The following is a 13,943-nucleotide window of genomic DNA, read 5'->3' as shown; positions in this document are numbered from 1 at the left end:
CATCTCAAAAATCCAGGATCTAGTCGAAGTTTGGGGTGTCTTGAGCAGAGTGGGGGAAAATGATGCAATAGAGGATGGTAGCAACCTCACAGCCTATCTGAGGATGCACCAGGTCTGCCCCAGCCTTGCCACTGGCTGCAGTGGCTGTAGACAGATAGTTCCCTTTGACTCAGTGTTTAAGCTGTGGATAGCAGAAATCAGGGAGAGAGGTGCCATATTTAGATGGAGATTTAGCAAAAAAAAAAGCAACATAGCATTAAGGAGATACCTTCTCTTTCCTCCTCTGGTGTCCTGGTGATGTCCAGCAGAACTGGGCAGTTAAGTCTGTATTGCATCCCACTGCTCCCCCAAGTATCCAGCTTTGGTTCTGCATCAAAATGCCTGCACACCTGCAGGAGCAGCTGGATTAAAGGACAACAGAAATCTTGAGGTTTGGCCCCTTCCAGCAGCATCTCACTGAGGTCCCTCTGCTCTTATCATCATGGCTTTTTGGTGCATGTTTGTGCCTATAGGAACCAGTATTTCATTTGAAGCACATTTTTAGTGCATGGAGCTGCTTCTTGTCAATTTAAAACAAAACTGAAGTATTTGTCAGGATTTTAGAGAAAAACTTGAAAATCTGAACTTAAAATGCAGAACACGAAGAAGAAGAGTAATTTGGTTTGTTGTTTTCTAATTCTCTTGATTTGGGGGCTGAGGTTTGAGGGCAAAGAACGCTGGAATGGCTGCAGTGCTTCTAGTGTGCACATATTAAAAAGTACATCAGCCCTTTCCTGGCTGTGCAGTAGCTGGATTTGTGGAGAGAGAGCCCATTGTTCAAACAGAAAGCATTGCAAATACCTCACTAAATCCAAATGTGGCAGCAAAGCCCTGCAGAGAGCGGGAGAACCTTCTCGTGTTTTTACAGTGGGAACAGAGAAATCACAGCCCTGACTGACCTGGGGGGCTGAGATGCACCCTATAGGTGTAAAGCTCTATATACTGTGGATGTCTGTGGATGTCTGTGGTGTGAGGTGGAGAGAACTATCCTCACACCTCACAGATTCATACAAAAAGAAAGTTCTTGGCTACATTTTAGAGTTGCTTCTTTCATTGAAAACTGAAGCTCCAGTGGGGACCCCATGGGAGCTGGTGCAGATCAAAATATCAGATCTCTAAATTCAGAGCAGGGTTTGAAGGCTCTACCAAGGGCTCCTTGCTGCATCCTGTAGCAGGTCTCACACTTTTCACCTCTCCTAAAATGAGCTCCCAGGGAGAGGCAAAGATAAGAGGATGTAACTGTTTGTGAGACACACCCACAGGACAGTGGTATGGCCACTGAGCAAAAATAGTAGGAATTGGCTCGAGTTTGATATGTGTAGTTCTTCCATGTCCTTTGACATGCTCCTGTTTGGTGATGGCCTTGCCCAGAGAAGCAGGAACGGGGCCATCAGGTCACTGCCAAAGTGTCACTTTCATCCAGGCTCTACTGTCCCCCTCAGCCATGAAGGAGATGGGAATGTCCATGTTTTTTCCCTGAGTAGAAGAGTGTGATGTTGAGTTTTGGGGACCAGGGCAGGGGATGTGAGGGGACTCGGTGTGCGGTGCCAGAGGCCTGGCAGAGCCCATGGAAGGCGATGTTGGCCCTGGCCTCCTGCCTGTGGCTCGTGGCTCACCACACACGTCTGTCCCTCTTTCAGATGATCGGGCACGGTCGTTTTTAGACCCATCAGGCAGCACCAGCCACACACTTCAGCAAGGACGAGGGAGGTGCTCTGCACCCTCCGTGAAGGAGCTGTCAGCTCTGTATCTCTCGCAGACAGCTGCTGCTGCTGACACCAGCCCCGCACAGCCGGTAAGGACCGCGTCCTCCCCCTCCCCAGCCACCAGCGGCATCCCAGCAATGTCCCATCCAACGAGTGGCCATGAGAGGGTGAGAGAGAACCTGTCTGGTTTTGTAAATCTGAACAAACCCTGTGTTTTCCCAAAAGTGACCATTTTCCGCTCGCTGCTTGCAAATGTAAGATAAATGTGTACAAACATTATATAAATAAGTATACAAATAATTATACCACATTAAATTCACACGTGCAAACACACACACACTCCTACATCCACTAGCCTATATGGTTTACTCATAATAAGAATTCCTCTTTATTTGCACATTCATATTCACATACATCCATGGAGGAAATAATTAGTACAGAGCAACATATATGTCTTATATGTCTCCATGCCATCCCCATTCCTACACACACAGGAGATATATATATATATATATATATATATATATATATATATATATATATATATTTGCCACATATATATATATATATATATATATTTGCCACATTCAAGCATAACTTTGCAGTGCCACCTCCCTCCCTGTGCTTTTCTGTTTATATTCCTGAGTCGGGGATCCAGGGATTTAATCCCCCACTCCAGGCTGATCATCAGGTCACAGGATAATACAGGTTATAAGGGTTATGAGACACATTTTTCCCATTTCCCCAGTTCCACTGGTGATCCAGGAGTGATATGGGATGGGATTTCATACCTGGACCCTTCTTGCAGGCACATTCATGTTTCCCTACACTCTCAACCTTTTATGGGGCCCCTGTTCAGAGATGCAGTCTCTCGAGTGTTTATCAGGGAGAGGTCCAGATGAAACAGTTACAGTTGAAAATAAAAAAATGGAGACTGCATTTGGAAAATTACAGCTGGTTAGAGAACCAATAAATTATTTTTTTTAAATTACAAAGCAATAAATTACACAATTCATAATGCAATTACAAATGTAGATCAGTTTCATTTCTTTAAATATTGAAGTATATGGAACAATATAGGCTAAATGAAACTTTGGAGAGATTAGTGCTAGTTTTGTTTTTCCCCAACCTTTAAAGAAATATGTTTGGGGCTTTGTTTGTTGACTGAGACATTAGGAAACAAATATCTGATCAACCTGGAATAAGACTGCTTTTTCAGCTGTACAGAACTGAACCGAAAGAGAAGATTACACCTGCATGGTTTTCAGTCCTCTGTAATTTATATACACATTAGTACACATAAGTATATAAAAATATATATGCAGAGAATATGTCTTTCTGTGCAGTTTCATGGCATTTCTCCTCATATCTTTTCCAGAGTACTGTGAAGGACAACTCCATTCACTCTTCACACAGAGAGAAAAAAAGCAAGGTAGGAAATGTTTAAGATAAGCACCGTTATCTAACCAAGTATTTGTGGCCTGTGAGTGTGATCTAAATACCCACACAAGGCAGCCAGGAGCACTTACATACTGAATATAGCTATCAGCTGCTCAGCTGCCCTTCCCCACATTCAAAAGTTCTTCAAAGATTAAAAAAAAACAACAAACAAGCCCTTTATTTTAAAAAGTGCATTCCAAGTACATTGGCTCATTCAAAACATTTGCATTTTTCACTCGCTGCAAAATATGCTGATTTTGGTGTTCTGAGTGTGGGTTTCTTTTACTAATGTTCAAAACTTATTTTTAGCCAGAACAATCTGTGTGTAACAGAGTGAAATAACACCGTGCACCATTGCTTTGAGCAACAACTAATAATATTCCAGGCATAACTCTGCAGACGTAACTGCACAGGCATGCCAAGGGTCAGCAGATCTGCTCACTGAAAGGAAAGCCACCAGGATTGTGGTCTCTTTTAAACAATGATTAAAGGCTTCAGCTACCTTCCCTGTGGATAAATGCCCAGGCAGTGCAGGTTGCAGGTATTCAGTTCAATGTTTGGTGCCCAGGATGCACAAACTGAGGAGAAAATTGCAGAAATGGAGGCTCAGAGAGAGACTGGACAACCACAGCCCACCCTGTACACTTCTGTACCAACACTGCTGTGAATTTGAGATGAGCTCAGTCTGACTGAGTATAAACAGGTCTAAACTTCCTGGCCTCCAGCTATAGGTGTTACCCCAACCTCTGGTCCCTCAGCCTTGCTTTTCCTCCTCAAGCAGCACAGATCATCAGGCCTGCTGATTCCAGCAGTTTGCAAACCTTAGCTAGCCTTGTGCCTGTGCAAGTCTGCAAGTCAGAAGAGCTTTATTTAAGTCTCCAACTGTGTAAATGTGCAACTATTCTTGTGCAAATGGTGACATGGGGCACACTTCTGAGTGCAACAGAAGAAATCATTAATCAGATCAACATCTTTCCCCAAGCCCTCCCTCCTGGGCAGTGAGTGGGCACCCTACCAAAATCTCATCATGTTACCTTACCAGCCAGCCTCACCAGCTCAGTTTGACACTTAATTCCTTCTCCCCATTTTCTTCTCGAGACCACTTCACAAATAGCTCCTTGGCTTTCTCCTGAACCCAGATCTTTTGTTCCCAGACTCTCTGCAGGTCCTCAGCTGGGGACACAACAGTTCTGGACACTTTCTAACTTTCTGCTGACTTTTCTAAGTCATCCATATCCCTCTTGGGGTCTCTCTCTCTCTCAGTCACATAGTCCAAATCGGGCACCTCTGTTGTGCTCTTGCTGGACAGAATCCTGGGAATTGTAGACTAACCATCTCACCTGGATTAGAGACCTCACTTTGCTGTGGAACCAGGGCTAACACCAAGCCTGGAGCATGTGCTGTGGTGTGATGTTTTGGAGTGCTGTGTGCTACTGAACCAAAGGTATGGAGCTTACTGGGTGCATGGATTTCCCCTGCTGGCTTTTCCCTTTGCCGTTCACTCCACTAACGGCCAAGGGGATGGGGGGTGAAAGGTGATGCTGACATTTAAAACTGTTTCCCCAAAGATGTCAGAAGCTCAGAAAACATCTAAAGTTGCCATGAAGAAAATGGAAGATGACTTGCCTCCCCCTCCAGCCGTGGGTTCAGTCCAGGTCATCGCTCCAGGGGGTCAGGATCTCAATGCACTCCCGGTGCCTCCTCCAAAGCAAGCCTTCTCCAAGTTCTACCAGCAGCGCCAGGTGAACGAGCTGAAGAGGCTCTACAGGCACATGCACCCCGAGCTCAGGAAGAATCTGGAAGAAGCTGTGACTGAGGACCTGGCAGAAATGCTAAACACCGAGGATCCCAATGCACAGGCTTCTGTGAACCTGGATAAAGTTCTCCCGGGAGAGGTTCAGTCTATGCGCTGGATTTTTGAGAATTGGGCACTTGACTCCATTGGGGACCATCAAGCCACAAAGAAGCTGACAGAAGAAGAGATAATTCCCAGTGGGGATGTGAAAAGCACTTCTCTGAGGTTTGAAAGCCAGTCCATAAATGGATACAATCTGTCAACATCAGCCAAGGTGTCGGAAACAGACCTTGCCAGAGGGGATGTTCGCACTGCCCGGTGGCTCTTTGAAACCCAACCACTGGACACACTAAACAAACTGTATTCGGATGAAACTGAGGTGCAGGAGGCAGTTCTCAAGGAGCCTGTCCAGGGAGGTGATGTGAAAGGGGCCACACAGCTCTTTGAAGCACAGTCCTTGGATGCCATAGGACGCTGCTCCTCAGTGGAAGAGAAGAGCATCCTACAACTCAAGTCAGAAATCCAGGAGCTTAAAGGCGACGTTAAGAAGACTGTCAGGCTCTTCCAAACCGAGCCACTCTGTGCCATCAGAGACAAAAGTGGGACTATCCATGAAATCAAGTCTGTCTGCCGAGAAGAAATTCAGAGCAATGCAGTCAGGACGGCTCGCTGGCTCTTTGAGACTCAGCCCTTGGATACCATCAACAAGGACACTTCCAAAGTGCAGATAATCCGTGGGATTTCACTGGAAGAAATTGGAAGGCCAGATGTCAGTGGAGCGAGGTGGATATTTGAAACTCAGCCTCTGGATGCCATCAGAGAAATCACAGTTGAAGAACAGGACTTCAAGGCTTCCACAGATTTTGTCACAGGGGCAGATGTCACTAAACAAAGATTGCTCTTTGAGACCCAAACTCTTGACTCCCTGAAAGGAGAAGCTTCAGAAAGTGTTGTAGCCAAAGAACAAGTCATTGGAGGTGATGTGAAATCTACACTCTGGCTCTTTGAAACGCAGCCAATGGAAACCCTGAAAGACAATTTTGAGGTGGGACGCTTGAAGAAAGTAGAGCTTTCAGCAGAGGAGAAGGGAGATGTGAAACAAAGAAAACACGTCTTTGAGACCTGTCCCCTTGGCAGTATCTCCAAGGCATTTGAGGAAGAAATTCCAGCCACCAGCATGGAAGAGGTAGTGAAAGGGGATGTGAAATCTTTCAAGACCCTGTTTGAGACTCTCCCCTTAGACAGCATTAAGCAGGCTGATGCTGAGCCTGCCGCCAAAGAGGAGGAGGAGAAGATTCCAGCTGGCAATGTCAAAGCCAACCAAATCCTGTTTGAGACAACACCCCTGTATGCCATCAAGGATAGCTTTGGCAATTTCCATGAAGTCACCTCTGTAAGCAGAGAGCAGATCATCAGTGGTGATGTCAAGAACTACAAGTGGATGTTTGAAACCAGGCCTTTGGACCAGTTTGATGAAAGCATCAAGAAAGTGGATATAATACGGGGGATCACAAAACAAGAGGTGGTGGCTGGTGATGTCAGGACAGCCAAGTGGCTCTTTGAAACACAGCCCATGGATGTCATTCATCTCCAAGCCATGGAAGGGGAGAAGCATCCCTCAGTGAAGCGGGAGATCTCCCAGAAGGGGGATGTGAAGACCTGCCGGTGGCTGTTTGAGACCCAGCCCATGCACACCCTGTACGAGAAGGCTGAGAAGAAGCAGGAGGAGGATGGCAGCGTGCCCCAAGCCGATGTGAAGTCCTACACATGGATGTTTGAGACTCAGCCCCTGGACTCCCTGAAAGGCCAGGAGGAGCAGTATTTGCAAGTCAGTAAGGCCTACAGTCAGGAGGAATTACAGGGAGTGGATGTCAAAACTGTCCGGCACCTGTTTGAGACTGAACCCTTGGGCAGCAGCACTGTCAGTGAAGCTGACCGGAAAAAAACCATGCGGTACTCCAGTCGTGTGGAGTTCCAGTCTGGGGAAGTGTCCAGGGTGAAAGAGTTCTTTGAAGCCAAGCCCTTGGACACAGCCGCCAAGCCAAAATCCCAGAAGGATGCTGGAACAATTGAAGCTGGGTCTGTGCACAAGTTCACATGGCTCTTTGAGAACTACCCCATGGACACCCTGAAGGACAGCTCTGAGGGCATCCAGGAAATACCTCCTGAAAAGAATGTCAAGGGGGAAGATGTTGGAGGGAAAAGGTTCGTATTTGAGACCTATTCCCTTGATCAAATCCATGACAAAGTGGATGAGACAGAACTCCAGAAGATCCAGAAAGACACCATGAGCAAAGCTAACGTGAAGTCTTGCACAATGCTCTTTGAAAGCCAACCCTTATACGCTATCCAGGACAAAGAGGGCCGATACCATGAGGTCACCTCAGTTCAGAAAGAAGAGATCATGAAAGGTGACATGAAAGGTGCCCGGTGGTTGTTTGAAACTAAGCCCCTGGATCAGATCAAGAAGGAAGAAGAGGTGTTTGTGATTAGGGCTGTCACCCAAGAGGACATCAAGAAAGGAGATGTCCAGACTGCCCGGTGGAGGTTTGAGACAGAGCCTCTTGACTCCTTCCCAGGGGGAAAGTTGTCTGTGCCCAGAACAGTAGATGATGTGCAGAAGGGTGATGTTCAGTCCAACAAGCAGCTCTTTGAGTCCCAGCAAGTGGGCCAGAAGAAGTATGTGAGGATGGTCAGCGTCAGTGACGTGCAGCGGGGTGACGTGAGGACGTCCACTTGGCTCTTTGAGAACCATCCTGTGGACTCCCTGTACGGGGACGCAGAGAGAAGCTCATCCATGAGCACAGTGCAGAGAGAGGACAGCCAGAAAGGGGACGTAAAACGCTGCACCTGGTTGTTTGAAACTCAGCCCATGGACACCCTGAAGGACACAGAGGTGACGGCCAGCGCTGGGGCCCAAGAAGAGATTCCTCGCGCAGATGTGAAAAGCACAACCTGGCTCTTTGAGAGCACGCCCCTGGATAAATTTAGTGCTTCTGAAGGTAGCATAGAAATAGAACTGAAAGAAAGAACCATGAAGGAGACCTTAGAGACTCTCTGCACTTGCCAGGCTATCCAGCATGATGGGATCCTCATTGAAGCTAATGATATGGAGAGTGTGAAGATGGTGAAGTACCAGCTCAGCAGCCCAGGAGCTCCAGAGATCCTGAAAGAGGAGATTGTAGGAGGCCACTTGCAGAGGATTATGCTGCAGCTCCTCCACAGGACCAATGTGGAAGCTCAGAGCATGCTGGTGGAGGAGGACAGGGAGGGCAAGATCAAAGTAAGCCCATTGCAGCTGCTGGACCAGAGTGAAGCCATTAAAGGCAAAGAGGACTTGAGTGGAGATGTAGCCAAGGCCTTACAGGGTCTCCTCAGTCAAGATGCTTCCATCAAAAAGGGGATGGTCCTACAAGAGACGAAGTCAGGATCAGTGAAGATGACTCTCTACTCCCTCCTGTTCCATTCTGTCCAGCAGAAAGTTGTCAAGGGGGATGTGAAGTCAACGATTGGGAACTTGTTGGCTTCTTCTCAGGAGCAGAAAGCAGCAGCCACCATCAGGCGTGAGGATAATGAGAAGGGAAATGTCCAACTTTTTGCGAGCTGCATTGAGAAGGGAGACCTCAGCTATCTGAAGAATCTCCAGCAGGAGTCAGAGATACAATCCCTCATCTCTTCCCAAGCAGAGGAGGAGGGGGCAGATGAGAGCGGCCCACGGGTTGTGCCTGGGGCTAACATATATGTCTTGCCAAATAAAGAACAAACAGAGAAAGTAATTGCAGGAAGTGAGCCAGGGGCTATGGAGGGAGCAAAAAAGGGATTTGTATGTGAAAGCAGGGGCAGAGAGGGTGTGTTAGAGAGGGGGGCTGTGCATGCAGCAGGTGTGACAGGCACCACTGTGCAATGTCTTGGGAAGCCCCTGCCCACAGCAATGGGAAAGGAAGAAGTTCTGTCTGGAGGGCTTAAGGTGACTACAAAGTCAATCCAAAGGGTTGCAGATGCCAGCAAGAAGGCAGAGAAAGAAGAAGCCAGCAATGCCCATTTGAGGGAACCAAAAACTATGATACAAGACCCATTTCCAACCCAAGTGAGGGCCAACCCAGCTCAGAGGGCAGAAGTGGATGGGAAACAGCAGAGCGTGGTGCCTGGGGAAGCCAGCCAGGCTCAGACAGAAGAAAAGGCCCTGGGGACTGATCTTCAGGCTGCAATGCAAAGCCTGAGGCTGGCAACAGCAGAAGCAAAAAACATTCAACACCATGTTCAGAGCAAGTTCCAGAGGAACAGGGAGGAGGTCCACACAGCCTGCAGGCAGCAGACAGTCAGCTCACAGGGGACCATGACCCTTCAGTCAACTGTACACCAACAGGACTCCTCATCCACCAAGCAGGAGAGCACCAGCACTGCCACCAGGACCACCACCACTAGAGTCCAGGAGGCATCCAAGACCCATGCAAGCATGTCTCAGAAGAGCATAGCGTCACACAAAAAGGTCAGTGCTTCTGAGGAAGTACAGGGAGGACAACTATTGAGCCAGGAAATCCAAGTTGTGCCCAGTAGAGATTTTAGCATTAAGGATGGCCTTTATACTGCCACACCCGTGAAAACCTATATAAACCCTTGTGTTGAGTCTGATTACAAAGAGCAATCAGTGCAAGAAGAAAGAGATGTTGGTGTCAGAGGGGATGTGCAGACAGCTATCAGAGCACTGCAAAGTGCCGCCACAGAACAGCGCCTGGTAGAAAAGGAGGACGTTGTCCGAGGTAATTTAAAAGCCACACTTCAGTCGCTGGAAAAGTCTAACGTTAATGTCTCCAGAGGGGATTTTAAAGCTGCTATGATATACAGAAATGCAGGGCAGTCCTATTCTGTGTGTAAAAAGAAAAATGAGACTCAACTCGCTAGTAACGAGGCTGCTGTAGTGGCTTCAGGGTCACAGGCTGATAATGACTTTCCTCCTCCTCCTCCCTCAGTTGCTGTGACGAAAGCAGAGCATTGCCCACCCTCAACTAAAGCAGCAAGAGAAGGTGCCCTTCCATTACCAACCAGCAAAGATGAAGCCCCAGGATGTTCTGCTCTACTCCAGACCCCTCTTCCTGCTCTCTCTTCTCTGTCCTGCAAACCCAGTGACCAGAGCCCTGCAGAGAAGCCCAGGACTCCTCCAAAACCAGACACTACTGCCCCACCCAGGAAAAAACCTGTTCCCCCTCCAAAACCTGAGCGCCTCTTACACGAGGCACATTCTGCCTCTGCAAATTACAGCACAAACAGATCGACAAAACCCATCCCTCCACCCCTGCCCCCTAAACCTTCAGGGCTGAGGGAGTTCAGCAAGACAAGGCCTTCCCCCACAGAGCCAGGATTAAGCTGCATGGAAGTTCATGAGCAAAAAGGCTATGAGGAGGTTCAAGAAAAATGCTGCAATTCAGAGACATCTGTGAAGAAGTCTGTCACAGTTCAGGGTATAAACCCTGAGAGAAAGCTGCCAAAATACACTGCCAAAACCCCTCTTCAAATAGCAGAAGAAAGGTACAAGGCTAGCAAAGGAGGACAAGGAAAGGTAGAACCAGACAGTGCTAAGACCTCAAAGCCAATGAAAAATGGAGTGGTTGGTTTTGAAGTCAAGCAGGGAATGATGAGTGATAAAGCAGCTGCTCCAAGGAGATGCCCAGGAGAGGTGGCTCAAAGGCAGATAGAGCTGTGCCGAGAGGAGAATGGGTGCTCTTCACTGTCACCTCCAGCCTGTCCTGGCAGAGCACAGACACAAAATGTGCCAGGACAAACTGAGCCAAGCACCTCCCCTGTGGGTCACAACAGCCCTCCAAAAAGAGGAGATGGCACTGCACAAAATGCCTCATCCAAGGTGGAAAGGGAAAGTGTATCCAATTCTTATGGACTGTGGGATAGTCAGAGAGTCGTGCAGCAGGTGCATGAGAGGAGGCAAATGTCTCAGTCAATGTCCTTCCATCAGCAGTCAGTGAACTCCTTTGAGGAGCACCAGCAGGGAAATAGCAGGCAACTGAAATGTCCTGAGAGGGAGGAAGAGACACCTGCCCAGGAGAAGCCAGCGGTTGTTATGAGAGAGAAAAAAAAGAGAGAAACGGAAGATGAGCGTCGGAAGAGGTTGTCAGTACACAAAGAGGAGATCATGAAAGGCAATGTCAAGGAGACTATGGAGATCTTTGAGAACCTCAGGAGACAGGAGCAGCTGCAAGAGATCTTGACCAGAGTGAGGGAGTTTGAGGAGGAGACAAGCAAAGTGGATGTGAAAGCTCTCAAGAGCTTCTTTGAGAAGGTCCCCGAGTGGGTTGTGCGCCAGAAGGCCAAGCAACAGGACAAGGCTGAGGCAAAGGAGGACGCTGACAATCTCTCCTCAGTGGACCTGGCTTTTGAGGACCTGGAGAGAGCAAGTGCTGAGATTCTCCACCTGAAGGAGCAGACACTTGCCCGCATCCAGGACATCGAGGAGGCCATCAAGAAAGCTATTTATTCTGTTTCTAGTCTCAAGTCTGAGTCAGACATTGCTGGGCTCTCAGGGCTGTTCAAGGAGTCTCTGGGGAGCGCTCAGAGCTCTGTCAGCAGTAGCAACATCCGCAAAATCAGCATTGTGTCAAGCAAAGCCAGGCAGGAGGAAGTCATGCTGGAGGCAGGAGAAGCAGCATCTGTGGAAAGTGCAAAGGTGGCAGAAAAGATGGAGGCAGCCAAGGCAGAGCTAGAGGTCCCCCGCCTCATTCAGTCTCGTGTCAGCTCTCCCTCCTCACCTTCCTACATCTCCATTGAGTCTGCTGCCAGGAAACCAACAGAATCACCCAGGACAGCACATTCCCCCCAGGATGGCCCTTCACCAGACTGTCTTGACTCTCCAGGAAAGAGGGATGCTTTTGCTCAGAACAGCTTTAGCTCCTATAACCACCCCTCAGCAGGGACTGCTGGGCACGACACAAAACCCTTAGAGAAGAGGCCAGACCCGGTCCAAACGAAAGCTGGGCTGAGCTCCATGAAACAGCACACACTTGGCAATGCCAACCATCCAACAAGTGACAAAGAGAAGTGTTCTCTGGACACCTCCAAAGACAGCTGCCCCTGTGGGATTAAAGGCAGCTTTTCAGAATACCGCTCCCTGAATGTCCCCAGCCCACAAAATCCACGGAGGCAGAAAAGCATCTTGGAGCTGCAGACAGGGCCTGACGGGTCCAAGCTTTATGGAGCCACCCGGACTGTCATGGAGCAGTATGAGGAAATGGACCAGTTTGGAAACAAAATCATCACTTCATCCACCACAGTCACCAAGCAATCCGAGACACAAACATCTTCCACGTGCGATGTGGTTTCTCATCCCCAGTATGAGGTATCTGCCTCACCTGTGTTTCGGAGGTACTTGAAGAGCCCAGGTGAAGACTTCCACACCAATGGGAGTTTTCAGGAGCCAGGAGTGGTCTTTGTCACCTTTGGCAACTCCAAGCCAAAGAAATAGAGATTCTGGAGAACAAGAAAGGACTGTGTAAGACAAAAGAGAATGGCCACGATAAACATTTCTCCTGTTTTATCCACATTACACACAGGGATTTACCTACGCCATAAGGACTTCTCAGGGTCATCGTTTTGGTGTTTGCACACAGACAGGACAAGTGCAGCCTGCCTTGACACTGGAGAACAGCCCTCACCTGGCCAACCCGACAGAACTGGTGCTGCACCACAACCCAGAGTCCTGGCACAGTTTGAAGCACAAGGGAAAAATCCATCCATGGGCACCTTAGGTTACTTCCCCCTAGAATGTTTGGTGGGAGTGGTTGGAGGTGTTGGATCAGGCTTCTCTGAACTACTGCAGAAGGAAGGATGGGTAGGATCAATTAAAGAACCAATCAATGTGGTCACTGGCAAACAAACAACTTTATGGTACCTTCTTTTTCTAAGAAGGGCATCCTACACACACACACATATATATACACAAGCTCATATTGATGGGTAGGTTGGATAGGTTTTCTCTTAGCCTTTAAGAAAAGAAAAGGAAAAAAAAAATATCTTGAGTTATTGTCACTTTTGGACTTGGGGGAGTTATTTATCAGTTTGTTTTTCAGTTCCTGGAAAGTGTTTCATAATACTGGAAATTGTAAAGCCAAAACCTACAGCTACTATCAATGCCATTCCCCCAAAGAAAGATGCTGTGAAAGAGTCAGAATGGTTACTGCTTTCTTTTCTTTATTTCTAGAATTGTAATTTATTATTCAGTATACATAAACCCCTTATTTTAGATTTTCCATGCTTTCCTACATGTTTACTGTTTAAATTCATTTTGAGACTTTGTAAAGCAATTTTTCTTATTATTATGACTTTGTTTTGTACATTCTCAACTCAAGATTTTAGATATTTTGTGGCTTTTTTTTTTTTATTTTAACTTCTATTGCTGCGTTCTGACGGTAAACTTTACCTCTGAAAATACTTTGGTCTGGTTGAGTTTATTTTGTTCAGTGCCTCTTTCCTCTGAAAATACCTAGAAATCATCTCTTGATGGACTGGTCGAATCACACATTGAGAGCACTCTGAGGGATTTGGTCTACATCTGCTTTATGGTGTGGGTGGATCATCAGCCCTGCAGCAAAGAGTGTTCATAGTCTTATCTGAAAAATGAGTCCAGGGTGACACAGACCCCCCCAGTCCAGGACTCTGTGAAGGTGTGTGGAGCCTGGGTAGGATGGGTACACCAGGAAAGGTCTGGACACCTGTGTGTATCCCTTTCCCCCATGGGAGAAGGCAGCTGAGGTGCTGGGCTGCCACAAGCCTTACGAGGAGGGGCAGCTGATGACCCAGCCCTTATTCACTGCTGTGCCTCAACCTACCTCACCCTGAGCTCAGGGCTGGCTGGGTGGGAAGGAGTTCTCTCCAGGTGTGGGGGAATGTGAGGAGCCCACGGAGGGACCAGATGGTTTCTCAAAGAATCACAGCATATCCTGAGTTGGAGGGGATCC

The 13,943-nt window shown here is 47.8% G+C and overlaps 1 protein-coding gene across 4 annotated transcripts in view; it reads left to right on the top strand.

Moving 5' to 3' along the window:
- XIRP1 (xin actin binding repeat containing 1) overlaps window positions 1-13,406 on the top strand; it is a 33,598-nt gene extending 20,192 nt beyond the window's left edge. For 3 of the 4 annotated variants that reach the window (XM_058830638.1, XM_058830639.1, XM_058830640.1), the window contains 3 exons: window positions 1,680-1,834; window positions 3,124-3,177; window positions 4,754-13,406. In XM_058830638.1, the coding sequence (XP_058686621.1) occupies window positions 1,680-1,834; window positions 3,124-3,177; window positions 4,754-12,451 (7,907 nt within the window). In that variant the 3' untranslated portion in view covers window positions 12,452-13,406. The remainder of the gene's footprint in view (window positions 1-1,679; window positions 1,835-3,123; window positions 3,178-4,753) is intronic. The other variant, XM_058830641.1, reaches the window with a different exon arrangement.
- Window positions 13,407-13,943: the final 537 nt, after the last annotated feature.

This window comes from Poecile atricapillus, chromosome 2, assembly GCF_030490865.1.
Source record: "Poecile atricapillus isolate bPoeAtr1 chromosome 2, bPoeAtr1.hap1, whole genome shotgun sequence".
Classification (NCBI taxonomy): domain Eukaryota; kingdom Metazoa; phylum Chordata; class Aves; order Passeriformes; family Paridae; genus Poecile; species Poecile atricapillus.
Note: the sequence above shows the minus strand (reverse complement) of the source record. Positions and strands in the feature narration are given on the sequence as shown.